The sequence below is a fragment of the Thunnus albacares genome, chromosome 1 (assembly GCF_914725855.1).
Source record: "Thunnus albacares chromosome 1, fThuAlb1.1, whole genome shotgun sequence".
Lineage (NCBI taxonomy): Eukaryota > Metazoa > Chordata > Actinopteri > Scombriformes > Scombridae > Thunnus > Thunnus albacares.
In genome coordinates this window covers 20644334-20672316 of record NC_058106.1, presented here as the reverse complement: position 1 = coordinate 20672316, position 27983 = coordinate 20644334, and the positions used below count along the sequence as shown (strand labels likewise).

Sequence of the window (27983 nt, the reverse complement as noted above, 5' to 3'; positions counted from 1 at the left end):
CTTTCTGTCTAACTGTCTGTCTATCGGTTTATCTGTCTGTCTGACGTCAGACTCGCCGGAGAGACAGGCAGAGGTGTATGCGATGGAAGCGCGTCACTAACTAGGAAGAACGACTATACCTTTAAGCACAAAAAAACGAAACAAGAAGCAATCATCCGTATTGCTGGCTCTCTTAGCTTATTCATTACTGGACTTACAGGGAATTCCGATATGATATTTGTTAATCTCCTTCTCATGCTTTGCTGCCTACAAGATATTACAGGTAAGTTTGTGATTGATTTCACAGGAAAAGGAAAGTGTTCAGGGATCGTCAGTAGAGCTAGCGTTAATCGGATCAAGCAGTTATATACTCAGGCTATCTAACTTGCTAGCTAGCTGGCTAATGTTAACGGTAACTAGTATTTGTGGCTGTTAACCTGTGTGTATTCTGTGTTGGCTGGATATCAGGTTATTTACGTTTCGTGTGATACAGTTACGCTCAGACACAGACAACACCGCGTTTCTTTTTTTTCCTTTTTTTTTTGACGGTTCCTGACTGGCACACGAACGTTAAAGCGCTAACGTCCACAAATATTTGAATGGCGGAGACATAAGAGAGTCGGAAGTAACACAAGTGTTAAACTGTGTCAATATGATGTAAGAACAACAGACGCTGTTCTGGTAAATGTTGCGTTATACAGCTAACTACAGCTAGCAGGTTACCTGCTGTTTATGATAAGCTGTGCTGCTGCAACGTTTGACAGTTGTCACATGTGCCACAAGCATATTTGTAAGCTATCTCAATTTTCCACTTCAAGCCAGTAAATGAGCGTCAACTAAACTTTTTCTGATCCACCAGTGTTGTTTACAGCAGCAAAATAGATCCACAATGTCAAGTAGTTTAATATCCTCTTACTGCTCTTACCAGGGATGATTAACAGACTGAATTTATTACATTAGTTTAATCAAAAGTTGTAGACACACCGACATTGCTTTTATTAAATGTCTTGTTTTGTTTGTCACAACTCCACCACCTCACAAAACCTTCAAAGTGTAATGCTTACCTAACATTGTCCTCAACAATAGTATTATAATGTCTGAACAATACCAGATAGCATCTATGTACACCAGAGCTTGCCACGATATCAGTAACTACAGTTTTAGTCATTGTTTCCAGGTCTCAGTGAGTCACTATGAGTCAAAACAACAAGAGCCGAGGCTCATGTATTGTGTAATTAAAAGTAAATAATAGTACATTTATTTAACCTGATGATGGCTCTCCGCCCTGATGATTTCAATAAAATGCTTTGTGCTGAGGAGTTTCAGGTTTTCAGATCTCATACAATTATACAAACTGAAGTGTGTCACAAACATTGCAACAAAACATCAAAATAGACCAATATATTTATATATATAATACAATATAGTAAATTGTCAAAAGAGGAAGTTTAAAGTATGTGCAAAAAGTGAATACTGACAAGTGCAAGTAAAAAAGTATGTCTATGAGAATGTAATTGAAAGCAGCTATTAATTTTTTTTAAAACATCCTCCTATAACCCTTGAGGACACTGATGTTGCTGAGACAGCTCAAGTCACTTAAAGTGCTGAGAGGGAGTGGAAAATTAGGACAGGAGACAAACTAGATTTTTAGTTTTTTTGGAACAGAGCTGAACTACTTAATAGATCATGAGCAAGCGGTTGCCTTCCACTGATACACTAATGGTGAAGCTTCATTTCATAGACTTAATCAAACGTCGGTGAGCATCAGCTTGATCCCTTTTCAATCAAGGTTCCCCGAAGTGAATATAAGTACCTTATCTTGACTATATCACTCAGGTAAAGGTTGTTTTGATCGTTGGAGCATTTGTGCTTAAACTCATCATGTTGTGGAATGAAGAGTTGAACCACAAATAAGCACTTTAAGTGCATCATAAGGAATGCAGTTTGTGCAGTTTTGGTATGAGTATTGCTACAAGAGCCTAAAATTATTGCTTACTTCAGATATGTTTCATTGTGTCAGCCTTTTTGTCTATTCATACACAATCCAACTTTGTTAATAAGTTTGTGTATGAAACCATAACTGTACAATATGAGCCATGATAAAGCCAGAATGCAGCAACATCATCTTGATTTTGCCTGGCATACCAGCAACCACCATAGCAAGTGCTTATGGTGTAGTGCTAGCTGCAGTTTGAACTTTAAATGAAAAAGACTCCCTTTTTTTCTGCTTCTTCTATCTGTCTTTGAATCCAGTGACCAGACAGAGCAACATGTGGATCGGTGCTTCAGCTGCATCAAGGGACTATGTGCAATTTACATACTCCCAAGGGGCAGGAAAGGTGGGCAAAAAAAAGATGTTCTGATATGAATCCAGATTGCCACAAACACCTGTTTTTTTCCGTCATTCCACTAAACCACACTCTACCCATAAATCTATTAATATGATAGACATGTTGGAAATGATCTGTGTGGTTAAGCTGCTGTTACGCAGCTTAGTCTTACGGGAATAGTGCATTGCAGACAATTGTCTTGAGCAATACTGAGTTTTGTTATGAGCAGTTTTGATCAGGCTTGATGCGTGCAGGGTACAACAACCTCTTTTACTGTTATTTTTCCAGCGCTGTCTGAGTTGTCACTGTCAGTGATTGCTCTGAGCTGTCGGGTGTTGGATGTGTTGTGAAAGCCAGCTTGCTTTCACCCAGCATGCATGATAATGCACTGCTGAGATCAGTTGTGATCCATGCAGTCACCACCTCCTCTGTTTGTGTCAGTGGTTTCCTGTCTGTCAAAAGTCACACCTCTCTAGGGCAATTGAGGCTGAAATGGAAGTCTCTGAAATCACGATGGCATAGCCAATCTGAGCTGGCAGTGTTTGTTTTGGTACAAAATCAACATATTTCTCATACCAAAGCCCATCTTGTTGTTTTTGAAGCTGGTTGTTGGTTCAGTCAAGCTTGTGGTCATTATTTGCATTATTGAGGAAAGGCTAAAGAAGCTAATTCTTAGAATATTTTCTCTCCTCAGTCATGGACAAGTTGCTACGAGCCTGGTACAGCCTCTCCCTGTTTAGGGAGTTGTGAGTCCCACCAGAAGGAAGCCTTACAGTAAATAGCAAAACAGTGAAGCACACATATGAAGGCAAGGTGGGGTATCTTTTGGCTTAAGGGAGTCTCTTAGTAATGTGTATTTCATTATTTTTTCCTCAAAGATCTTTCAATAAAAGAGCTTTGACCCCAGTCCTCTTCTGTTTAACTTTCTAAACAGAACTTTCTAATGAACTTCAATTTTAATTGAAATTTCAAAAGACTTCGTCATTGTAGCGTCATAACAAAGCTTTTCCTGTTACAACACAATACTCACTTGAATTTAGGTAGTAGCATTTCCTTGGAATTTAGATAAGCATTTAAAGGGCCTGCAGCCAATTCAGTCCCTGAGCTGACACAATGACATACAGTACTAGTGAAAAAGAACCTCGGTCACCTGACAGGCTGTGCATCATGTGCTCCTCACTTGTGCTCTAAACTGACCACTTTCTTTGTCTTTGTTGAAAGAACAAAGAAATGGTCATTATGAAAGCCGGCAGGATTAACTCTGTGGGATCATGTCAGTAAGCTGAATAAGCCTGTTAAGCATGTCTAGTGAGCGACAGCTTGTACTATAGCTGGTCACCATTTCAGAGATTCATCCCTGTTTTACCAAACCGGCTCCAAAGGTTGTTTTCATGGACGACATTTTGACATGTCACTATATAGGAAAAGCACAGGTGTAAATAAAATTAATCAAGGCTTAATTCCATTTAGCTGCTCCTGGTATTGTGCATGCTGGCTCACTTTTACACTGTCATGGCTTACCGGGACACGTCAATTGAACAGAGCCATCATTAAAAAAATCATCATGTTAAAAAAAATTCCTACCATGACAATCAGATTGTCTGCTGTGAAAAGGCCTGTTGGCCAGAGATGTACAATGGTCTTTGATCTTCTTGCAGGTGTGCAGGTGCAGTTGTTTTTCTGTTGATTGCATGATGTGTCTTTTAAAAAGGTTTTAGTCCATTAGCTGCAAATAAAGTTCACCAAAATGACCAACACATGGATGATTCTTTCACTTTTTTACCACTGAAGTACTCATCCCTGGATTTGTTTTGGAGAAGCAAATGCAATGCAAGCTTTAATATCTGTGTATTGTATCAGTCAAACTCTATATTAGATGGATAAATAAATGATGAGCCATTGAACTCTGTTTCAGGTCAGTATGGGAACCCCTTGAACAAATTTATTCACCATTATGAAGGTTTATCATATGACACAGAAGCCCTACACAACAGTCACCAGAGAGCCAAGAGGGCACTCTCTCCTCAAGACAAGACTGTGCACCTGGACTTTCATTCTCATGGCAGGTCAGTTTAAGCACAAACACACTCTCCTCCTCTCCTGTTTCACTTCTCTGACTCAACCTCATACTGTGCTGCTAGAATTGATTTGTTTTTAGTTTTCTTTGTGAATATCGTTCCTATTCTAACACAAAAGTATTTATTCTTTTATACTTATAGAATGAGGAACGATATGAAGTATTTTTCATTTCTTTTCATTCATTTCAGTCATTTCTTTGTGCTAATTACATTTGATGTTTGTTTGTTTTTTACCTTGGTCCATGTGCTCTGGTGATCTCTTTGTTTATTTAACATGTCATCACAGTTTAGATCATATGCTTTATCTTCATATGCATTAATAATTTGCCTAAATGCAATCATACCTGGGTTACAAGATTATAAAATAGTGGATCATACACACACACTTAGTCTCATCAGGTCTGTTCATTCAAAAAGCAGTGATGTTACTGTCCAAATTCTTGCAAATATCTACCTGGTTATTAGATATGCTATTATAATGCCTGTGAAATGGATGTAACCTTCACGCAGTTCTCCCACTGCCATTTGATAAGGCATATTATATCATCTATGTCTGGTTCCTTATTGAATCCATCATAGAAAGAACTGCAGCTTGACATAATCAATGTTACTACAGTATAATGCTGGAAAAGTAGAGCTTAAAGGTTACATTTATCAGCAAGGTCACCACATGGAGGAAGCAGCTGCTGTTTGTTGCATTGAACAAGAATAGTGTGAAATTTTGCGGGAACATCATTCACCATTTTGCTTAGGTTTCATTCCTGGTATAAACAGATACCTGTCACTGTGGCACAGATGTCTCTGCGAGCACCAGTGGCAACATTGTGGTTATTTAAGGTCAGAAAAGACAGGACTAACCACATTATTGCAAGCTGTAATCGAAACCTTCCCTTTTTCTTATTTTTTTCCCTACCTCTTAAGTCCCCTTGTATCCTCTCCATCTCTTTCCTGTTCTGTTTAAAATAACGTGTAATTCGAGGTGAGCTCTTGTCAGGGCCAAGTTGTCTGAGTACAGTGGTGCCTCCCCTGTTTTGGAAACAGATTATTATAGGTGGTAACACGGTTTAAATGTTCTCAGATTTGTATCAGCTGAGTTCTTGTCATTTGGTATTAAGTGACAGCAGGCTGCAGCAGAAGGTGTGAAAACAAGAGTAAAACATTTTCAAATAAATTGCTTGCAATAGAGGAACAAGACAATAACTACTAAGAATTTCACTTCTATTAAATGCTGTTAGACTGTAAATTCCCTCTTTTATCTGTGATTCTGCACTACACAACTGGCCATTTTGCACATGCTGCTGAACAGTAATTGTAAGGACTTTGTCAGACATTGTATAATTTTGTAAATGAGGGTATTGACATTGGAAGGAACAGTTGATTCAGCAAATGTTTGCAAATGTTTTCAAAGTACAGACATTTGCATACCTTTTTATTTTTAAAATTTATTTATTGTGTTTACTCTGGAACAAAATCAGAGTCAGTGCAAATTTAGCAGTTATTGTGGGGGACTAACCTACAGATAAGTTACAAAATGTCACTTAACAGTAGTGACAAATTTTGGTATAGCTTTGAATGTGCTTAATGTACATGAACAAGTGATTGCTTAAAATGTTCACAGTTCCCTAGCTACTTATTTCATACCCAAATTATATCTTTGTGAGACTGGTGACGTAATTTGACTTCCACAAAAGAGAAATAAGACTGTAATTGCTACATCATTCAAGCTTCTCTTTCTGAGTGCAAGGATATGCTACAACTCCAAAGGAACGTGGAGTAATGCCTGCCTTCCCCTTACTAGACCCCAGCTTAGGATTGCACAGTGCCTCAACACATGACATAGAAAATGTGGACTAGCTGGCTTGCCTTGACTCACTAACAATAGAAGTTTGTTTTCTGCTGCTTTCAATTGTATACTAGGGTTGTGCCGATGGACAGTCATTGACCACTGAGCCCTCCACCATCGTAACCCCCTTCCCCTAGACCACCAACACCGGGGCACACATTGCCACACATACACACAGACACACCAATTTGGTATGGCCAGGCCGTACCACACAGTAAACTACACCAAGCAGAGGTTGATAAAAGCCTCTTTCGTTAGGCCAAACCCAAAGTACGTCCAGATGGGTGAAGTGGTACCTTTTTTAGCAACCGAGTTTGTCACCACCATAATGCATGGTGATTTGCCACCGTCACTGATCAATATCCGCTCGCATGTGGCTCATGCCACACGTTTAAGAGCGTAGAAATAATTTGTCTTAGCAGCACTGTGTTATCAGCAATATGTTTTTCTGAAAAGTCCCCCCTGCCTTCCTCTTCACCCTGTCTGTTTTGGGTTATCAAGCCCTTGTCACACAGATCCTTTTCCTGTGCTTTTGTGCTCTTTCCTGTCACTGCTGGCTGGAGAAACAGTGCTGCCTGTGTTGGTGAGGTAACCATAGCATCATACAATATGATCATTTTCAAAGTATGAATACGCTGTTGTGTCTGACCAAGACATAAACACAATTTTCTTTAGAAGCAGTTGGCCAAATGGACCTGCAGTATATTACTGTTAACAAATTCATGGATAGTCTAAGCAGAAGGAAATGTTCTGAACAATGACTCAGAGGAGCAAGCCAGACATGTTTATTACTGAGTTCTCTAGTGCAATTCACTGAACAGGAAAAGAGTACACATTGAGAGATAGATTCATGAACAGTCAGCCTGTATGAGTACAGAACGATGAGGAAGTGTCAGTGATATTAAGTCAGTTACATATTAACGTAATAATCGCACTGGTTGTATATAAAATGACATTTTTGGTCTGAGGAGAAATTATTTTGAATTTTCATTGATGTAAGTTGGCATTGTGGTAGCCTGAAAGGTTAGCCAGTTAGCGTCACCATTAGTGGCTCTAGTTATAAATGGTCCAGTTCTAATCAATATTATGAACTCTTGTATGAGTTGATATAAGCCAATATCATTGTCCTGAAGCAAATATTACTTTTGTGAGGTTTTGTTTTGTGTCAGAGAGGGTTTAATTCAACTCTGTGGTGTTGAGACTGTAATGTGTTGTGGAGTTGGTGTCATAGTAGCCCAAATCGTTTCTATTTTATCATCAAATGTATTATGACAAAAGGGCTTGAAGTGAATAGTGATGAAAATGTAAAATTTTTTAGTTCAATAATTTAAAATAGGCAGATATTTCAGTAAGAAAGTCTGACAAGAAGTTATCCCTGGAATCTCCCTCCGCCAATCAAAGCCATCAATTACTTTTTTTTCTCTTTTAAAAAAAAAAAAAAAAATTACAATCATTTTGTTGAAAGAGACTGACATTATTAGCATTAACTTAATTGAAATTAATTAATTCCATAATACTACTATAGTGAGCTCTGAGAAACCATCTCAGCCCTCATATCCTTACTGAACCCACTGGGTTTGTTTGTGACTATCTTCCTCTCAACACACACACATGTGTGTGTGCTCAGATAACCCCAGGCACACACTCTCCCCTCTCTCTCCCTTTCTGAAAACCCAAGGCAAGACTGTGTGGCACTATAGAGGTTTGTTGTAACAAGAGAAAAGCTTTCTTGTGTATGCCCACTCACATGAGTATTTGTGGCTGGGTCAGGTGACAGAACAAAGCAGAGCAGACAGTTGTCTCTGTGGAGAGCTCCTTTACGTAGAGAGGTGCCAAAAAAGTATTCAAGCACTGGCTGACTACACTGCTGGTGCAAGTGACATAATTTACCGTTCAGTTTAGAGTCCCACTTTTTTACGAAGAAGACTCATTTGTAAGACTTATTTTTTCTATTTTAATACATCAAGATATTTTTCTGAATCATTTTAACTAACATAGAATTCATACATCACTGTACTACCATTTGAGCTCACTGGGCACATGTTACAGGAGTTGTAATATCCTTACTGATTTTTTCTTTTTAATAATTTATCATCACTCACAAACACAGACAGTTCTGTGGTCTTCAAAAAAAATTCTAATTCAAATCATGCTGAACTTGTATGTTTACTGCAGTGGTGAAAGTTCCAACATTGATATATTGTTATAATTTCTGTAAGCAGTCATTTGTCAATGCAACATTACTGGCTTAGAATCTCTTGGAGGTTGTTTATTTTTAACAGATAGATACATACATAACATAGTGAGGACATACTAGTGCTACAACCTTCCTTTCTTGAAGATGTTTCCGTGCTTCTCAGTTTGTAGGACTCCACTCATAATAAAAGACAATGCTGAGTGACACAGATTATCTCAACAGTTTCTCTACTGAAGGTACTTTTGAACAAATGTGTCACCACAAACACGTCTTTCTCTGAGATAAAATCTAGATGTGGTTCATGTCATAAGTGTTTTAGCTTTGAAAGCAATTCCTCTTAACACCAAAAGTGCATAGTAGCAACCGGCCTTGGGTGTGTGGGGCTGTGAGGATTCTTTGAAAGTAAAGAATATATATTGTGGTTCGTAAGTATTGTGCATTGCAAAAAGTGAGCAAGCAAACACAAAAACAAAGGCTAGAGCAGATGCTCCTCCAGAGAATGTAATTAATTAACAATTTATAAAACATGTTTTATATGTGTAGAGTGATACTACCCCTGTTGTAGATATACAGTACAATCTCTGTAGACATGGCCCGAGGGCACTCCATTTCTATGGGCTGGTCTGCTTATTGAGCAAAGTGTATGACTGTCAGATGCTTGAGTCAGTGTGTTCAGCATTTGGGACATGTCTGAATAATTTATCAGCCAGCTGCTTCTGTGAGTAGAGTAGCACTGACTTGATCCTAAGCCTCTTCTCTTCCTGTCTGTTGCCAGCCATGTTTATTTGTCTGTAAGTTGTTGTTTTTTTGTGAGGCAGTGATTTTCTTTCTTTTTGTTTCGTTATTAAAAAACTTGTTTGAGTTTTAACTATTCAGCAGATTTGGCAGAGAGTCTCAGTTGCTTTCATTTTTAATATTCTCATAGTTCAATCTTGTCCTTTCAAAAAGACAGTATTATTATTATTATTATTATTATTATTATTTTTATTATTATGTGCTTGTTTTATTTTGTGTTTTTCCTGAAATGAAAAGCTATTCATTAATTGATATTGCACAATTAATCATTAGTAATTATACAACCTTAAACATACAATAGTTTGGCATTTAGCAGAGAAGAACTTGAGCTGAGGGCTATTATGAAAGATTAATGATGTAATAGTGACCCCCAAAATGTTGTGTTTGTTTATCAGTTGATATGCTGATTTTATTGTGTTTTATTGAGTTTATTGTGGTTTGGTTCAAAAGGTTGGATGTAGAGTCAGATGACACAGATTGTAAATCTGCATTTCAGTGTTCACACTATAATTGTCCATTGGTAATGGTCTCTTGGAGTGGAGTTGCTACTTGAGCACAAGACACAAGGTTGGCATCTGGGTTTTAATGATGAAATATGAGGGCTTCGTGGCTTTGGTTTGGTATTGTTCAGAAGAACAACCACGTCTCAAGTGTGTAATAGTATAAGTGTATCTCATAGCTAATGACTGATTTTCACTAAGTGAAGTTTTCATGGAGGAAGAGGTGGGCATGATGACGTTTTAAAGGAACAAGGGTAGATTTGTGTGCTATATAAAATGCCTATATACCTCTTGCTCAGTGATGCATGTTTGTCAAAAATAATTTGTAAGAGATGCTTTCATTGACAGTATAACAGTTGCTTAAAATAAAGGTTTAAAACGCTATAATGCAGATTAAAATTCGAACTGAATAATCTACTTATGGACTCATCTGCAGCTGTGACCAGTATGCCATGAGGGATATATTGGTTGACTGAGCTTTTGATGGGGCATAGATGAAGTTGTGAGGTCATATTGATTGTTGTAGAAGCCATTAATAAGGTGGGGAGAGTACAGGAGCTGAAATGGGTGTGCCAGAATGAATAACAAGCAGATGAATTTATACAAAATCTATTGCCAGATGAGCTTCATTTTCCACTTTTAGCATTTCGTCTTTTTTGTTTGTTTTATTTTGTTTGCTTTCTTTATTACCCTCCTCTTGGCTTCCTTTGAACTTAACTTCTGACAAATGGTTCCTTGTTAGTGTCATATGCTGCACAGATTGTTAAACCATATTTGGAAAAATTGGGCCATATAAATAAAGCTGACTGGACTCACTTGACTGATCATACGCTACTGTATGGTTAAAGAATTTCAAAGTAAAGACAATAAAACACTAAACCAATAATATGCTAATAAATAAGATACTGTAACTAGAATAATAAGGTGTGTGTGTGTGTGCATGTGTGTGTGTGTGTGTGTGAAATGAGAGCAGGAATAATGATGAAAGGAAATCTGAATGCTGGGGAAGGTCTATGAGTCATCCTGTGTCATGGGCCTGTGCTGCCCAGGAGGAAATAACAATCTAGTTTTGGTCTGTCCCCAAAATATTTAGAAAGACCTTAAAGGTACTATAATTTACACATAAAGGTCAGGATACTTGTTACTAGGCATACTACTCAGCCCATGAAAACATTGTATAATGTCCTTTGCGGCTTTGAAGGGAGCTTTCCAAAGTCTGTGAAAATACCCCTGATGTTGTCATCAGGTTATCTCAGTTTGGGCTTGGAGACAAAAAATTATAAGATACAAAACCCCACATTACAAACTGAGGGAGTTTGAAATAAATGAGAATTTACCAAGCAACCAAACAAACAAAGTTTGTGACTGTTTTGAGTCACCTGGAGGATACTTGACACCTTGAGACCAAGTCATGTTACTACTCAAAAGATTCCTGGTGAAGAATAATCCAGTGAACCTCACATTGCATTGCCTCAGGTTTCTGGGAAGCTAGTGGCTCATGTGCACCTCATGTGATGCATACCGTTTTGCTTTCGACATCATGGTTATGCTAACCAGAGGATTGCAAAAAAATTGCACTATGGCTACGCACAAATGTTCATGTGCTTTTCCTCATGACATAATTATTCTTCTAACTCACTGAGCACCACAGTACTGAGCAGCAAGCAGCACAGCAGAGTGGTAAAGCTCAATAAAATGTGTAAATGATGCTACTTTCTCAGTGTTTTTAAATAATCTGTGTGCTGTCTCAGCTTTCAAGTATGTTTGGTCCCTTTTTTATGGTAAAACAACATAATAGTGAAAGTCAGTATGGCATAAGAAAACTGAAAGTATTAATTGCTGAATTCAAAACCCCCTTTAAATGTGGGCTCCTAAACTAATATTTATAAGACTCTTGAATGCCGTTGTCTTCTTGACTATGTGAGTGTGACCTTAGATGAAATCAAGTACTTAGGCCTTAATCTTTGAAGCCAAGTGCACCTTTGCATTTGGTGTTTAATGCTGCTTATGCTAATTAGATATTTTCTCTTTTTCTTCACTAAGGCATTTTAACTTGCGGATGAGGAGGGATACGACTCTATTTTCTCCAGATGTGATCATCGAGGTATCAGGAGAGGAGTCACCCATTGATACATCACACATTTACAGTGGAGAAATCTTTGGTAAGTCCAGCTGTTTCAACACAGCATTCTGGGCGGAGGTGCAGTTCCCTAATCTAATTATTATGATTTTATTTTTTCACTTTAATTCAAAGTCTGCATCATCCCTTCCTACTTTATATCTCTTACATCATCTCCTGACTGACTCCAATATTCCAACTAAGAGACCATGTTTTCATCTATCGCTGTTTTAATGATTAAAGGATGGGTTCACAATTTTTCATGTCTGTCCTAAAACAACAGTCATGTGCCCAATTGAACACTGACACTTGTTTTTTTCTTGCTGTAATCATTCCTCCTGTTCATACTGACCATTAGGGAAATCCCTTCATAATGTGTTATTAAAAGTTCATTTGAAGCTAATATGAGGCTTCAGCTGTCCAAATGAGTCAAATTAAGTCGATATCTTTCAAGTTATAGTCTTTTTAGTACCAGATTCCCTCTTTTGGTACTATTCTTCTGCTGCAGCTGAACAGGAAAACACTGTCCACAAAGAGGGATTTTTTTTATACTAAAAAGACTGTAACTGTGGAATATATCTGCTTGATTTGACTAACTCAGACAACTGAAGCCTCATTTTAGCTTTAGGTCAACTTTTAAATATATATTTTTGCTCAAAATGAAGACTGTGGATTTTTTCCCCATCACTTACATTGTGAGTGCATTTGGAGGGGATCTCTAATGGTCAGTATTAACAGGAAGAATGATTAAAGCGAGCAAAACTTGTTTGAACGATCATGTAGACTCCTGACTGTTTTAAGACTGACTTGAAAAATTGTGAACCTATCCTGTTAAAGTTCAGTTTTATTCTCACAAGAGCATTATAGAATATCGTGTGTGTATGTGTGCGTCACAGAAATTTGGAGGTTGTTTTTTTTGTTGGAGTATTTATCACATCACAACCCAAAACACACAGGGCTCACGTTTACCTTTCATTTAGCTCTACCTTCCGCTCGCAATTCCGTTCCCTTCCTGGACGTCTTCCTGCTGCCTGTCTCCAGCAGAGTTCAAATGAACAAGAGAAAAAACAAGGTTGTTTGTCCTGTTGTGATCAGTGTGAGAATGTGTGAGAGAGGAACAGAGAAAATTATTTATACTCTTCTGTTCAGGATTTTGCCCTTTTAATAAATATCCTCAACTCAAAAATTTATCTTAGAAAGTTTTAGTTTTTACAATCACATTGTGGCACCGGCTCCTGACGACTATAGTGGTATCATCCTGCTTTGTTTACACTTAATTAAAGCCGGAGTGTGGGACTTTTGTCTCTCCCTTCTGGCAGTGAGAGTAAATACAAAAAGACTTTCAACATGTGCGTACGTCACAGGCTACGCCGTAGCCTACTCTGTCGCTACTGTTGGGCTGTAAAACGTCGGATAAATTGCCACACGTGTCACACAACCTCAGCTAAATGACTTATTTCATCAGGATTTGATCCATTTGGTCCGATAACATTTAGAAAGTCTAGAAGAGCCACACGATTCAATTATTTTATCCCCATTCAAGTTAGCAGAGGGCTAACTGGAAGTTAGTGGGCTTGGCCGGCAAGTTTCTGGGTGCGCTTTCAAACAGCCAGCGCAGGAATGTCCCTCCCAACATGAGATTTAAAAACTCTGTATACTGTGAAATACAGAGAGATTTATCTAGCCGTCAGAGGCCTAATCAGCGTTGTGTGAACTTGTTTGGCAAGGGCTTGAATATAAGGGACATTCATTCATATGTTAAAGCTCTGCACTTCAGGTTTAACCAGATTCCTAACCTCCATGCACGCTACACATCATACATTGCTGTAAAATGTTTGGTTGGTGAATCATGTCATGTAATTTCATGCAAAATCTTTTTTTGCTCAAGTTGAAACATTTTCAAATCCAGCAGACACTCTTTCACTTCAGTATGTGCCTCCTAGAGCTTCTGTCTGTCCTTTGCACCAACTCTAAAATTTGCTTTATGTTCAGTCTGAACACATCCTGACAGTTGTACTCATCACACATTTTTATCCCATTAAAATGCCACAAGTGGAGACAAAACACAAATATTACTGTACTGTGTTGTCAATGCAAACATTTACAGTGTTGTCAGACTCCATGCAAACATCGCCCTCTGTGACTATATGCTCATTAAAAAGATTACTTCTACCCTTACACCGATCTAATATTTAGACCAGAGGTGTTTCTTTGTACTGTGTATCACAGTATTGGAGAATTTTACTAGTAGTAATAGTTCATTTTTGACTGTAAAAAGAAAGAAAGGCAAGTTTGTTATGTTTTTTTCTGCTTCTGCAAATCCTCTTCCTCTTTTGTGTTACAGGTGAAAAGGGCACACTGACTCATGGCTCTGTGGTTGACGGGCGATTTGAAGGCTTCATTAAGACCCACCAAGGAACATACTATGTTGAACCCTCAGAGAGATACCTTAAGAACAAGAATGTTCCCTTCCACTCCGTCATCTATCATGAGGATGACATCCGTAAGTATCTGCCAGTGCACTTGCTTTACTATTTCTTAAAGATTTTAAAATACTCTAGTGATATTGCAAAACACGTTTCTTTTGCAATTTGAGGAATAGAATTGTGATGTATTGATGTGGCAAGTGTTGTTGAGTAAGAGGCTGATGGTTGAGATGTTCACAGACTCATCTGGCAGGCTTTGAGAAATGGTTATGTTTGACAGACATTTGGCTCCTGGTCCTGGATCCAGGGCCACAGACAAGGTGATACTGGAAGCAGGATTGGAGTACCACACAGCATAGTCATGGCCTATCACCACTGATAAGCTAAGAGTACAACTGAGAGTTTCTCGGTCAGGCACATGTTTGAAAATAATTTGTAGATTACAGACAGGCAAGGTGTGGTTGCAGGCAAACTCAATGAACCAAACACTGCGTGAGTGAAATCACAATATAGTGACTTAACCCAAAGAACTGCATTCAGCAAACAAGCAGGGAGTCTGATATGAGCCCCACCCTGGCTCTGCGCTGACTGATATTTACAGCAAGGCACTCTGTCCTGCTGAATACTTCTCTGGAACACACAAACACACAGGCGTATACAGAGACCGGGGGAGATTGTTTTGAACTGCTGATGGAAATCTTTGCATATTCATTTGAAACTGACTTGCAGATTGCATTCAGATGAAAGCACTATTTTTGGGCTCCCACAAGAGTTTTTTGATATGGTGAAGTCATCCGTCCACAGCAGGGGAGTAATTCTGTCAGCAGTGATAAAGAAGTTGGTTTGAGCGTTGGAACAAAAGGTCACAGGTTAAAGTGAAGAAAAGTGAAACCTTTATGGAAGAATTTCTGACTTCTTGCAACCTCCAAGGAACTTATTATTTAGATTTGTTTATCACTCAGTCCACTAGATAAAGGAAAAGTTTGTTTTCAACCACCTGTGTTATATTTTCTTAGTTTTGGCCTTCATTTTCATTCTGTTCTCTTCCCAAGACTTCGTAAAACCTTGTTTTAGTGTGAGCTGTATTAGTGAGTCTTTGCTCAGAATAAAATTATATTTAAAGATTTAACTCATTATTTGTCTGCCATTAGTGATGTCTCCGACCAACTGGGAAATCTTGTTTTTTTTTTTTTAGAAGTCTCCTGCTGGCTTGTGGTGCTAGTATCAGTGGAGAAGAGGATAATGGTTATAAAACACAGATTCCTCATTTCTGACTTCTGATTGCAAGGGTCTTTTGATTAGCAGATGAATGAGACGGCATTCACTATGCTGACAAAGAGGGCACACATTGTCAGAGGTTGAATGCGTTGTTTCAGTGTGTGTCCAGTCAGTTTAGTGACCAGCACAGGACTGAATGATGGTTTCCTGACATTCAGACTGATGTCTTGCACCGATATTATTGGGATCATGAGTTTTGCAAATACAGGCTGCTCGGAAGCAATTTGATTGAAACAAACGTTATCAGAACACACTGATTTACAAGCCCAGCTAAAAATATATATTCCATTCTAAAACCATGTTATTATTATTGTTGTTATTTGAAGCCAATTGCGATTGTCAGGGCTTTTAAATTAGATAAAACACCAGCACACTGTCTACATTGTACAGTAAATAAGTAACGTTTGGCCACAGATCCTTATCAGGTTTATAAGAACATAATACAACATGGCAGTTGGGTTTGCTCTTTGCTGTCACTATGAGGAACTGTAGCCATTGACTTTATAACTTTATAGCAGCCAGTTGCATCAGCTGCTTGGCTAAAATAATGACTTGCATAATGTTCTTTTTAAACTTTTGATATGGGACATTTTCATATTAAAGTAAACATGATATATTCAACATTGTCAGTCTGTTTGTTAATGTCTTCTTAGCTAAAATGGCCTATTTGGTGATGCTTTTAATCATACATTATTTCATGTATGATGTAGGTCCATGTATTGTTTCTGAAAGGGAATAATGCAGTCACTTTCTACACAGTGTGCAGCCTAGGAATGGATGGAAAAGGGGTTGTGAGAATACTGTGAGAATTCCCTGAGTCGTCCATCACCATGACGTGACTTGTTTCGTGATCTGAGCTGGTTAACCATTCACATTGCACACAGAGTTTGCTGGAGGGCTCATCCCATTTGCCCTTTTAAATTCTATGCAGCGGATTGTGAGGATTAATGCACCGTGTGTCAGCTTGGAAAGAACTTTGTTACACAGAAGTTGTAAATTGGGTTGATCAGAGAACCACTTTTTTCTCAGTTAGTAGAGACAGATCACGAGTAAGACCTTTATTCTACTTAGATTGAAAGCTGAAAGAAAGATATAAAGGAAAGAGAAAGAGAAGCAAACTGATTTGTTGGTTAGAATTTTTTGAGAGAAAAGCCCTGTCGCTTAAGCTTTTTATTTAACGCAGCTACTCTTCCACCCTAATTCACCTAACCCAGCCCACCACACATGTTTCTAAAGAGATCCGTAATGCAGTGTAAGCTCTCTCCAATCATTCCCTTGTTTCCTCCCTATCTGACAGATTATCCTCATAAGTATGGCTCAGAAGGCGGCTGTGCTGACCACTCGGTGTTTGAGAGGATGAGGAAGTACCAGTCATCTGCAGTAGAAGAGCCAGTCAAAGTAAGTGCCAACATCACAACAACGCCCCTCCCCCTCCCTCCCTCTGCCCATAATTAAAAACACAGATGGACAAGGCTCACGAGATTAAATAGATTCTGTCTCATGTCTAACCTACCTTACACTACCAGTAAGAGCATGTGTGCATATATATATATATATATATATATATATATATATATGCAGTATATATAGCATAGGTGTACATGCTTTAATCAAGCATCTGATTGTTGGTAATGTTAGAGCCACACTTAACCTTTTTAAATACTGCAATGTTATTTTTATTTTGTTTTGATGTGTGAAAACACTAAACCCTACCCTTTCTGTGCACTGTCTTCAGGGCAGTTCTTTTTCCACTATTTCCCCACACTGTTAGAGTTTTCAAAATAGGAAGGAACCATCAGAGGATGTCTGCTTTTTTAGAAGAATAGATTTGGCCGGGGACAGCGTTAACTCTCTACCTTATTCTTGTTAATTTTAGACTACTTTGTCTCCCCACTTTATCTTCTTCCTGCTTCATCCTGATGGTTGTTTTTGTACAGGGTGTAAACAGTGTGTTGGAAGAGGAGAGCTCCCATGGTCCTGTCATTTTGAGGAAGAAGAGGGCAGTGGGGAAAGAGAAAAATACCTGCCAGCTCTTCATTCAGACTGATCACCTCTTCCTCAAATACTATGGCACAAAAGAGGCTGTCATTGCCCAGGTACGTAGCCATACATATAGTATGTACCGTATGTAAACATGACTGAAGTCTGGAGGCTCTTTTGCTAGCACCTAAAAAAACTCATTCATATATTTGCTTTTCTGCTTAATCATTCATTCACTGACTCACATCTACTGTGTTTTGGACAATAACTTAAAATCTGATCAGCAGAAGTGACTCAATGCTAAAGTCATCAGTTTTTTCCTCCAGAAATGAAATGTGAAGAAAGCTTGCTGTCCTCTTTGCAGTACAAACTACCTGTCATGATATGTGTTTTATTTCCACCTTTGCATTTGCATTTCAGCTTTTTATTGATAGCGACAATAGATAGTCAGGAAACATGTAGGGGAAAGCGTGATGAGATGCTAAAAAGGTTACAGTTTCAGTTACTTTATATGTTGAGCATCTAAACCACTCAGCCACCAAGACGCTTCATATTTGCATGACTACTAATCTAAACTATCACTTTCTCTGCAGATCTCCAGCCATGTAAAGGCCATCGACTCTGTTTACCAGGCCACAGACTTCATGGGCATCCGAAACATCAGCTTCATGGTTAAAAGGATCAGGGTAAGTTGGATCTCAACTCTTTGTAGAGTTAAACCTCAGGTGAATGCCTGCTGCCATCTTGAGCATGGAAATGCGGGCTGTGCTGCAGAATCAGTTTCTAAAACACCTGGCCTGAAAGAGAGATGAATGAAGAAGTCTATTGACCTTGTCGTTCAGGGAGTGAATATTTGTAAGGACCTTTTCGTTTCACTCTCAGTGTACAGGTCTGTCCCCTTTCTCACTTCTCTCCTGTAATTGTTCAATTCTCCTTTTTTTTTCAGGTAAACAGTACCGAGGACGAGAGGGACAAGAGCAATCCTTTTCGATTTGCCAACATCGGAGTGGAGAAGTTTTTGGAGCTTAACTCTGAACAGAACCATGATGACTACTGCCTGGCCTACGTATTCACTGACAGAGACTTTGATGATGGCGTTCTGGGCTTGGCTTGGGTTGGGGCTCCCTCAGGTTGGTACACAACAGAAACACACAACCCTGGAGCTGGTAGTACCTCTCCGACTTTGTTATGAGATCACTTTGGTTTGAGATCACATATCTCAGCATCAGTAGTAGAACTGTAGTGGTGAGCAGAATAAGCAGAGGCTTGACTGCTGGTTTGATTACTCTTCCCCTGTTATCGTGGTACGAATCTTCCTTGAAATAATGAACTAATCTCAGATAGGACTGTGTATCCATTAACCCCAGCAGAACCTGATGAACCTAATCTCAGTCATTGTTTTACCACCTCACTGACTGCCCCACCACACTCTCTCTCTCTCTCTCTCTCTCTCTCACACACGCTCACACTCTGACACACACACACACGCCTTAGTAAAAGTAACTGAAAGGACAACTAGTTGAATGCATTAAGTTGTTAGGTTATGTCCTGTCAGCATTCTGTGTCTTGATTTCTTCTCTTTGTCTGTATGTTCTAGTGAGAGTTTAGATTTATCTCAGAGTGAACAAGTTAAATTGGTTTCAGTTTGTTTTTTTTGTATGTACCAAAAGCATTCAGCTAATTAATATTTAGCATTATCCAATTATTAAACTAAATATAAAATTGCCTTCCAGAGGAGTTGCATAGCAAGATAAACATTATGGTCAGCTTGGTCATGGAACAATCAAGAAATAATTTAATTGTCACACTGATTAGATCTCATTGATGTTTGAAAAATGTGTTTATCTCCTAATCTGAAGCAAATTTTAAATGTGGCATGGAGGAAATTGATTTTGGTGAAATATGTGTCATGTCCTGACAAATATATTTATAGGCATTATGCGCTCTTCCATGGAGTTAAACGTCTTCTGATCTTCTTATCAGCATATTTCTGAAAATAGGTTGCAGTGGTGTATGACTACATAAACATGTAATAGCTTTTATATTGTAGTATATGCCAGTGGGAATGCCTTTATAAGTCCCCTGCTATCCAGATTCATAATGATTCATAATGTGTTCCCACAGAAATCTTTAATAAACAGGTTTTTCCCTCACAGGCACATGTATGAATAATGGTTATGGGGGGTACTCCTTCCTATTCCTTTGATTAAGTTCAGACACCACCATCTCAACATGAAGACTACAGCAACAAACTCAGACAATCAATACAGGCAAATTAGGAATGCTGTAAGCTGAAAGAATCGATTCAGGATGAGAGATGGGTTGCAGTGAGCTGCGGGGTGAATGCTTTCACAAAGGGAGTCCAGAACAAAAGGCAATCAGGGATTCTGGTCTAGCACAACTAATGAGTGTCTTTTTGGATGTGACCAGTTGTTGTCAAGATACAAGTGGATTCAGTGAAAGACCTACACACACACACACACGCAAGCAGTACACAAACATATAATGTGCAGTCATGTACATATACACTTAGACATAATGGACACATTGTTTATTGCTCTGAGTGCTTCGGTTACTCAGATGTTTCTGTGCAGCTAGAAGCTGCCTCTGATGTTGCCTCCTAATGACTGACTTTATGGATTATGGGAAAAGCAGCAGCACTGCAGGCATGCTTAATGTTGACTGTGATTGCAAATGCTTTCCAGGGTTTAGCTTTTTTTTTCTTTTTTGCCTTGATCTTGACCTTGAAGTGACCGTGTTTTGGTATTTTTATTTTGAATAATTCAAAGTACAGAAAATGGGATTGATGTGCAGCAAAGGTCTGCATGCTGCAGCCCTTTGAGCAGAGCTGTGCAGATAATTTATTACATACTTGTGCTTTTTGAGATCATACATGTGTATATGTACAAAACTAACTTAATAGTAGTGTCCTTCCCTTGTATATCCTCATGAAAAGTTATGACTGTGCTTTGCGTTTAGTACTGGCATGTCTATGCTGCCCTCTGCTGGACAACACTGAAATACAATTTGAATTTGGCACATACAACTCATATCACAATGAAAAAAAAAATTCAGTATTAAAGTCAAAAAGCAAATACTTTCAACACGTTTTTCGTGTAATTTTTACACAGTCAGTGCACACATAAAAAGGATGTACACAATGTGTTTTGTATTGCGCTTTTTTTCTTTTTTTTTTCTTTAGACATGTTAAATCTTCCATATTACAACTATTTGATGGATTGGTGCAGTTTCACAGATATTCATGGTTCCCAGACAATGAATCCTACTGACTTTGGTGATTACTTGACTTTTCCTTTAGAGCCACTATAAGGTATAAAAATATCTTAAAAATATCTATTGGGTAGATTGACATGAAATTTTGCACAGACATTCATAGCCCCCCTGATCTTTTATCTAGCACCATTATACTGTATGTGTATAATGCTTCGGTTCTGACCAAAAAAACTGATGACATTCTCATCAGAATGAGCTGTACCTTGTGTCAAGTGCTAATTAGCAAAAGTTAGCATGCCAATACTCTAAACTAAGATGATAAACATAGTTGACATTATACCTGCTAAACATCAACATGCTAGCATTATCACTGTGAGCATGTTAGCATGCTGATTTATCTCAAAGCACCACCGTGTCTAAATTCTCTATAGCATCAAAGACACTAATAGTGCGGAACCTGACATTACTTATTGTACACCCTTGCAAAAGATCTCTGTCCTTGTGTATACAGACCAATATGTTTTTAGTTTTACGGTAAAACTGACACTTACTCATGCATCAGTCAATTTGGTATGCAAGACTAACTCGCTCTATCTGTTACTGTAGTTTATGGTTCAGTGATTTTTCTCTTTGAGTGCAGATGTGCATAAGTAGTTTTTATCTGTGAACTGTGGAGCAGTGACCCTGGTGCAGCTGAGCTGTCCCCGCTACCAGCACCAGCTGGCTACTCTCCCGTGTGTGTGTCTGTGTGTGTGTGCATGCATGTGTGGGCATGTGTGCACACTCATGTTTGTGTTTAACCTGCTAGGGTAACTGACTGCAGGGTTCATATGATCGCTTTAACTCTTAAAGGGATAGTTTGCATTTTTTGAAGTGGGGTCGTATGAGGTACTTTTTCATAGTCAGTGTATTACCTACTGTAGATGGCGGTCCACACCCATCATTTTTGAGAAGCAGGCAGGAGTAATGCCATGAAAGCTAAGTTATGTACTGCTATGGATGGGCGCAGCAGCAAAACGTATTTTAGCCACCTAAAAAAAAAAAAGGCCTACCTAAAAACATCAATATCAGTTTAAGTTTATGCTATATTTAGAATATTTTCACTGCTTTGCCTTGCCATCAGACAGCCCTTTCCTCTGGCACTACATTTTATCAACTGTAGAACTTCTCTATTCCTACACATGCTGTGCACTGTAAAACACCACAGATCAGATGTTTGGGTCAGAGAGTGCTGTTGTGGCATAATACAGTGCGCAGCATGTGTAGGAATGCAGAAGTGCCAGAGCAAAGGGCAGTCTGACGGCAAGGCAAAGCGGTGAAAATATTCTAAATATAGACTGATATAAACTGATGGATATATATATTTTTTTGTTTTAGGTGGGACTTTTTTTAGGTAGCTAAAATATGTTTTGCTTCTGCCCTCGTCCTCAGCAGTACATTGCTTAGCTTCTGTGCCAATACTTCTGCCTGCTTTTCCAAACTAAGGGGCACACCGCCATTTACTGTAGGTAATACATTGTGGATAAGTACCTCATACAACCCCACTTCAAAAAAGGTGAACTATCTCTTTAACACCTTGCACCATAGAAACAAACATGCTTTTGGTTGAGGCTCGTTTCTTTCACTTCAGTCTGCAAAGGTGTTTAAAATACCAGTTGTTAAAAAATACAAATCAAATTCTCTGTGAAATGTTAAGTATTTAAATAGTAGGGTAATCAAAGCCTCTAAAACTTTTTTTTACACTCTGGCAACAGGAAGCTCTGGGGGCATCTGCGAGAAGAACAAGATGTACTCTGATGGGAAGAGGAAGTCTTTGAACACTGGTATCATTACTGTGCAGAACTACGCCTCCCATGTCCCTCCCAAGGTGTCACACATCACCTTTGCTCATGAGGTTGGGCACAACTTTGGTTCCCCTGTAAGTACAATGATGTGAAACCCTGACCTTTGCTGTTTGAATCCATGTGAAGTTTTTTTCTTACCAAGCTGTGCAACATATAATATGCAGCTCTCTCAAGTCTCTCTGCCCTCTCTTCTTTACTTGTCTACTGTTTTGCAGCATGACTCTGGGATCGAATGCACCCCTGGAGAGTCTAAGCTTCAGGACAAAAAGGAGAAGGGCAACTACATCATGTACTCCAGAGCCACATCAGGAGACAAGCTCAACAATAACAAGTTTTCCATCTGCAGCATCCGCAATATAAGCGCTGTTCTGCTGAAGAAGAGGGACGACTGTTTTGTTGGTAAATTCTCTTATATGAAAATATCTGTTCCCTGCTTATGTTTGACAGTATGCGAGGGAGCGAGTCGGTCTTCATTCTGTTGTGTCTGTGTGTACAGAGTCTGGCCAGCCTATCTGTGGTAATGGACTAGTGGAAGGTGAAGAACAATGTGACTGTGGCTACGTCGATCAGTGTACAGACGACTGCTGCTATAACGCCAATGAAGAGGAGGGCAAAAAGTGCAAACTCAAACCTGGCAAAATATGCAGGTTAGATGTGATTTTTGTGTCTTTGTGCACTACTTTGTGAGTACAAAACATTGCTGTTAATAGCATAGCATTTGTTTGATTTTTGACTGCGTGTTTGTAATTCCCTTTCCACAGTCCTAGCCAAGGCCCCTGTTGCACAAAAGAGTGTACTTACAAGGGCAAAACTGACAACTGCAGGCTGGAATCTGAATGTGCCCAACAGGGCAGCTGCAATGGAAATTCTCCTCAGTGTCCTGCCTCTGCACCAAAGAAAAATTTCACATCTTGCAATGAAGAAACACAAGTCTGCCTCAATGGGGTATGTTAGCATTAGTTGTCCTACTGCTGTTTTGTGTCTGGTATGCACAGATTTTGAGCTTGTGTTTGTACTTTCAGTAAAGAAATTGTAAAAAATAATTTTCTTCTACCTGCTTGTATGGACCAGGTATGCACTGGTTCCATATGTGAGAAGTATGACCTAGAGGTTTGCACCTGTGCCAGCCAAGACGGCAAGGATGAGGCAGCTGAACTGTGCCACGTGTGCTGCATGGAGAAAAGTGAGTGACAGGCTCCAAGACTGAATTAAAATACACCTTGCCAGTAGTAATATTAAGCTAGAATTATCTGATGCATGACATCAGTGACTGATAGTTATGTGTATGAGTTCAAACATCTTCAGGATAAGAACCGACGTATTGTCAGTATCTCGGAGGTAATTCCCTCTCGTTCTGCCCACAGTGAAACCCCACACCTGCAGCAGCACAGGCTCAGCGAAATGGGAGAAATTATTCAACAAGACGGTCACAACGCTGCAGCCTGGCTCACCCTGCAATGACTTTAAGGGCTACTGTGACGTGTTCATGAGGTGTCGTTTGGTGGACGCAGACGGGCCTCTGGCAAGGCTAAAGAAAGCCATCTTCAATGCAGAACTCTATGCGAACATTGCAGAGTGGATAGTGGTGAGTATCCCAGTTCAGGAAATGCAGGAACACTGAAGATTGGTCAACACAATTACACATACATGTAGAAACTATTTCTGCTGTGTTTCTCACCTGTTTTTTTGATATCTTTTGATTTATCCTCTGTTATCCAGGGTCACTGGTGGGCAGTGCTGTTGATGGGCATTGCTCTTATTATGCTAATGGCTGGTTTCATCAAGATCTGCAGTGTCCACACCCCCAGCAGCAACCCCAAACTGCCCCCACCAAAGCCACTGCCAGGTACAGTACATAATATGTTTATATTAACATGTATGTACACTTACGCCCACAGTATATACTGTAGGTAGTTGAGTTCAGTTTAAGGAGAGACATGTAAGTGTGCATGTTGATAGACTTTGTTGTACAATAGTTGGACCAACATGAATTCTCTTTTAAGTATGAGTTGTGGATTTTGAGATAACTTGTACAGTTTGCAGCATCATTTGATGGCAGATGAACCAGATCATTAGTATACTGCATTGGAAATAATGACGCAGGTTTTCAGTGTTTGATCCTACATGTGATTACTGTGTTTTCTGCTGTCAGCACCTTTCTGATGGTATAAAAAATTAGTAACGCTGGTTTAAGGAGTGGCGCAAGTTTCTAGTGTTCATTGGGCCTCATGCATGAATTTCTCGCATTCTGTTCTCGAATTTTGTTCTCGCACAAAGCAATAAGAGGAAAATAAGAAAATCCTACGTGGAATTCAACAAACTCTTTTAACTGCCTGAACTTGTCGTAAATTGCTCATGAGGAGGTGCGCGTTCATGAGATGTAATCATTAGATAATCTACGCCCCTAAAATTGCCATTTAGAGCTCCATGTTCCCCTCTGTTTGTGGGTGAGTTTCATTCACAAAAAGTTCCAAAGAGTAAAAACACCACACAGCTTCAAGTCCTGCTTTCAGAAATCAGTAGACAAACACATAACAAATTAAGGAGTATCAGTAGGAGACTAGAAACAATTAGAAAATATGAATCCAGCTAATGTGTCTTCAGAACAGCTCTGCACTGTGACAGAAATAAAGAAGGAATGATTTGACATGAAGTTAGATGCTAAAAACATCTCCGTGATGGGAGGTGGTCATGTGTCACAAAGATATTAGAGGACAATAATATAGCCTACAGTAGGTGATGTTACACTGTCAGCTGCAACACAAGATGATACTGGACAGAGACCTGCAGAGAGACACAGAGGCAGCTGTTGGAGTGATAGAAGTTTCTTTCATTTTTGTTAATTTCGGTATCATATTTAAACTCCAAATTAATTCAGATTAGGGAATTATAATTGTTAGTCAAAAAAATGTTTCTCCCCTGTGAAGAAAGGCGGAGATTATCTATTCATGACACGTACGACAGGTGTGGACCACTCGTTAATTTTGTTCATGCCAAAAAAATGTTCTTAAATCACTCGTATGTGCATTTTAAGAATGAATCTGAGATTCTTACATTTTTTTTACCCTTATTGATGTGTTTGTGTATTGTAGGTACACTGAAAAGAAGACGACAGCAGCAGCAGCAGCAGGCATACGCACAGTCACAGGGCCAGCACCACCACCGTCAGCAAAGAGAGAACTATCAAATGGGACAGATGAGACGCTGAGACACTGGTCTGCTCTTTGCCTCGGTTCCTCTTAGTGCCTACAATGGGAGCACTTAACTCCAAAGAGTTACCTTTACCACATATTGCAAAATTCAAAGAACTTGCAACTGAAATGATTTCACTGGACAAAGCCTGATGTGTTTTGGGCCTAACAAACTCACTCAGCACCTCTGCTCTGAGAGCCAGATGAGCAGTGGTTCACACAGCTTTTATAGGAAATAAATAACTTTTTCAAGGAGGGATGGAAGGAGAAATTCACTGATCTTTGTTATGTGGTCTTAATCTTTATTTTTCTTTGAATGCTTTTTTTTTACCAGAGTGGAAGAGATAGAAGCAGGTGTGTCTTAGATTTGCCTTCCTCTGTCCTCCCACCTATACTTCCTTTTTTCTTACTCGTTCTTCCTCTCTGAGGTGCTGCCATCATCAGCACAGCAGGAGGACTGCAAGTTTTGCTGCCAATTGAAAACAACATCATATTGGAAGATTTTTTTTTTTTTTTGCCAATGTAATTAGATTGTTTTTAAATCAAAGCTCCATCAAACACTGAAGCTTTCATTTCTAAAGCAGACACATTCCTTCAGCGTGATTGTACAGGTGATTGTTGCAGTAGTTTTTGTTTTCTGTGTTTCAAATGAAATTAATTTTCTATACGATGAAGATTATTTACTGTTTTAATTCACTTTTCTCAGGATTAATAAAAAGATGGCTGCTTGTGCATTTCAGGGTAAAGTCCCTCCTGGCTGGTGCCTGTATAGAAGGGTTCACATTAGCTGCCGTTGTGGGATGTAGAGGACAGGTTGTATGAAAAGAATGTAGATGAATGAGCTGAACAAGATTATTGTGTCATCTGTTAACAGATGGAGCGTTGTGGGGGAGAGATTGATTATCTGGATGTGTATAGTTCTTGCAGCAGCATTTACATAAAGGTATAGTCTGGGGCTGAGAGAATAGCTTTTTATCAACCTGATTGTATCACACTTTTATTCTGTTTCCCCCGACTTGTTGCTTTGGGACTGACTTGTGACACCATTTGCAAGACGACCACTTCAAGCGTGTCTTTTCATTCAGATTTTCATTCCAGCACAATTGTCCTTTTCACATTCTCACTTGTTCTGTTCTGTCCTGTCTTGAAATTCAGACATTTGCAGTCATTGAAGAAATGACAAAATCTGTTCAAAACCACTCAAAAGCAGTTTGGAGGAATCCTCTCGATGAAAAACGTGGTTGCTTTAAATGTGATTGTGGATTTAGCTTTCATTGATTTTACTTGCAGTTCAGATTATTTGTATATGCAGAGGAATCGATTGAGGAGAACTAGAGATTTTAATTTTATTGTTGCTTGTTGCTGTTAACTGAAATTTACCAGAGCCAGCCGTCACTTTGTGTCAGCCATCCATCATCACTGTTCTGTCCTTTCTTCTCCTACTGATGGGAGTTTTCTCAAGGAACATTTCTTACCTATGTTACACCTTATTGATTTTCTGTTATTGCATTAAAAATGTGCCTACTCAGAGCAGTGTGACTGAAGTTGATGGACTATTGTCAGTGATCTTTACAGTGGCTGAACCCACACACGAGATGGAAGCTTAACCAAGCACTATTATCAGTGTGGACTGCTGACATTCAAAGAAAAAGCAAAATTATCTGGTTCAGGGCTTGTAGGGCAATTTGTTTTAGATGTTTGAAAGATTATAATTAGTATTTACGTTTTATAACATATTATTGCCCAGCCCTAATTTGGTCTAACTTGAGTTGTCTCCAGACAGAAGAAATTTAGGTCAACTTCCCTGATGAGAGTGCAGAATACTCCTAGTTGAGTTACTGGCAACATATAGAAATATATATATATACATATATATATGTATAGTTTCTTAAAATCATTTCAGGAGGGAACAACTCCTGAGAGGGAGCAGACTGATTATTTTTTTCTTACCCTTGCAAAAGAGCTTTATCAAGCACAGCTGCAGTTCAGCATTTTTTTCTGTGCAAGGTGTGAGGATGTCTTGTTATTGATCAAATAGATTCTATGCAGAGTTTCACAGAGCTCAACGGTGAACAAGCCTCTTCACAGAGAAATGCCTTTATTGTTTTCTTCTTAATGGGTACAGGAAAAATTCTATTGTGTAATTCCTACCCGAGTTTCCGAATGGATAAAAATGTGTAATCCTCTGT

The 27983-nt window shown here is 39.0% G+C and overlaps 1 protein-coding gene across 1 annotated transcript; it reads left to right on the top strand.

The window, feature by feature from the left end:
* Positions 1-27739, top strand: adam10a (ADAM metallopeptidase domain 10a). The gene is made up of 16 exons (XM_044348871.1): positions 1-262; positions 4225-4375; positions 11766-11884; positions 14186-14344; positions 16843-16943; positions 17483-17641; positions 18119-18211; positions 18472-18655; positions 22514-22677; positions 22819-23002; positions 23100-23250; positions 23365-23548; positions 23675-23786; positions 23968-24188; positions 24323-24449; positions 25696-27739. Exons 1-16 carry the CDS (start codon positions 211-213, stop codon positions 25809-25811), a joined length of 2277 nt encoding a protein of 758 aa, XP_044204806.1. The 5' UTR covers positions 1-210; the 3' UTR covers positions 25812-27739.
* Positions 27740-27983: the final 244 nt, after the last annotated feature.

Bases quoted from the DNA above. Each gene is read 5' to 3' on its own strand.
- adam10a (XM_044348871.1), top strand. From the start codon at position 211: ATGATATTTGTTAATCTCCTTCTCATGCTTTGCTGCCTACAAGATATT. The intron at 18,212-18,471 runs GTAAGTTGGATC...TTTTTTTTTCAG, and splicing joins TCATGGTTAAAAGGATCAGG to GTAAACAGTACCGAGGACGA. The intron at 23,549-23,674 runs GTATGTTAGCAT...TGTATGGACCAG, and splicing joins CACAAGTCTGCCTCAATGGG to GTATGCACTGGTTCCATATG.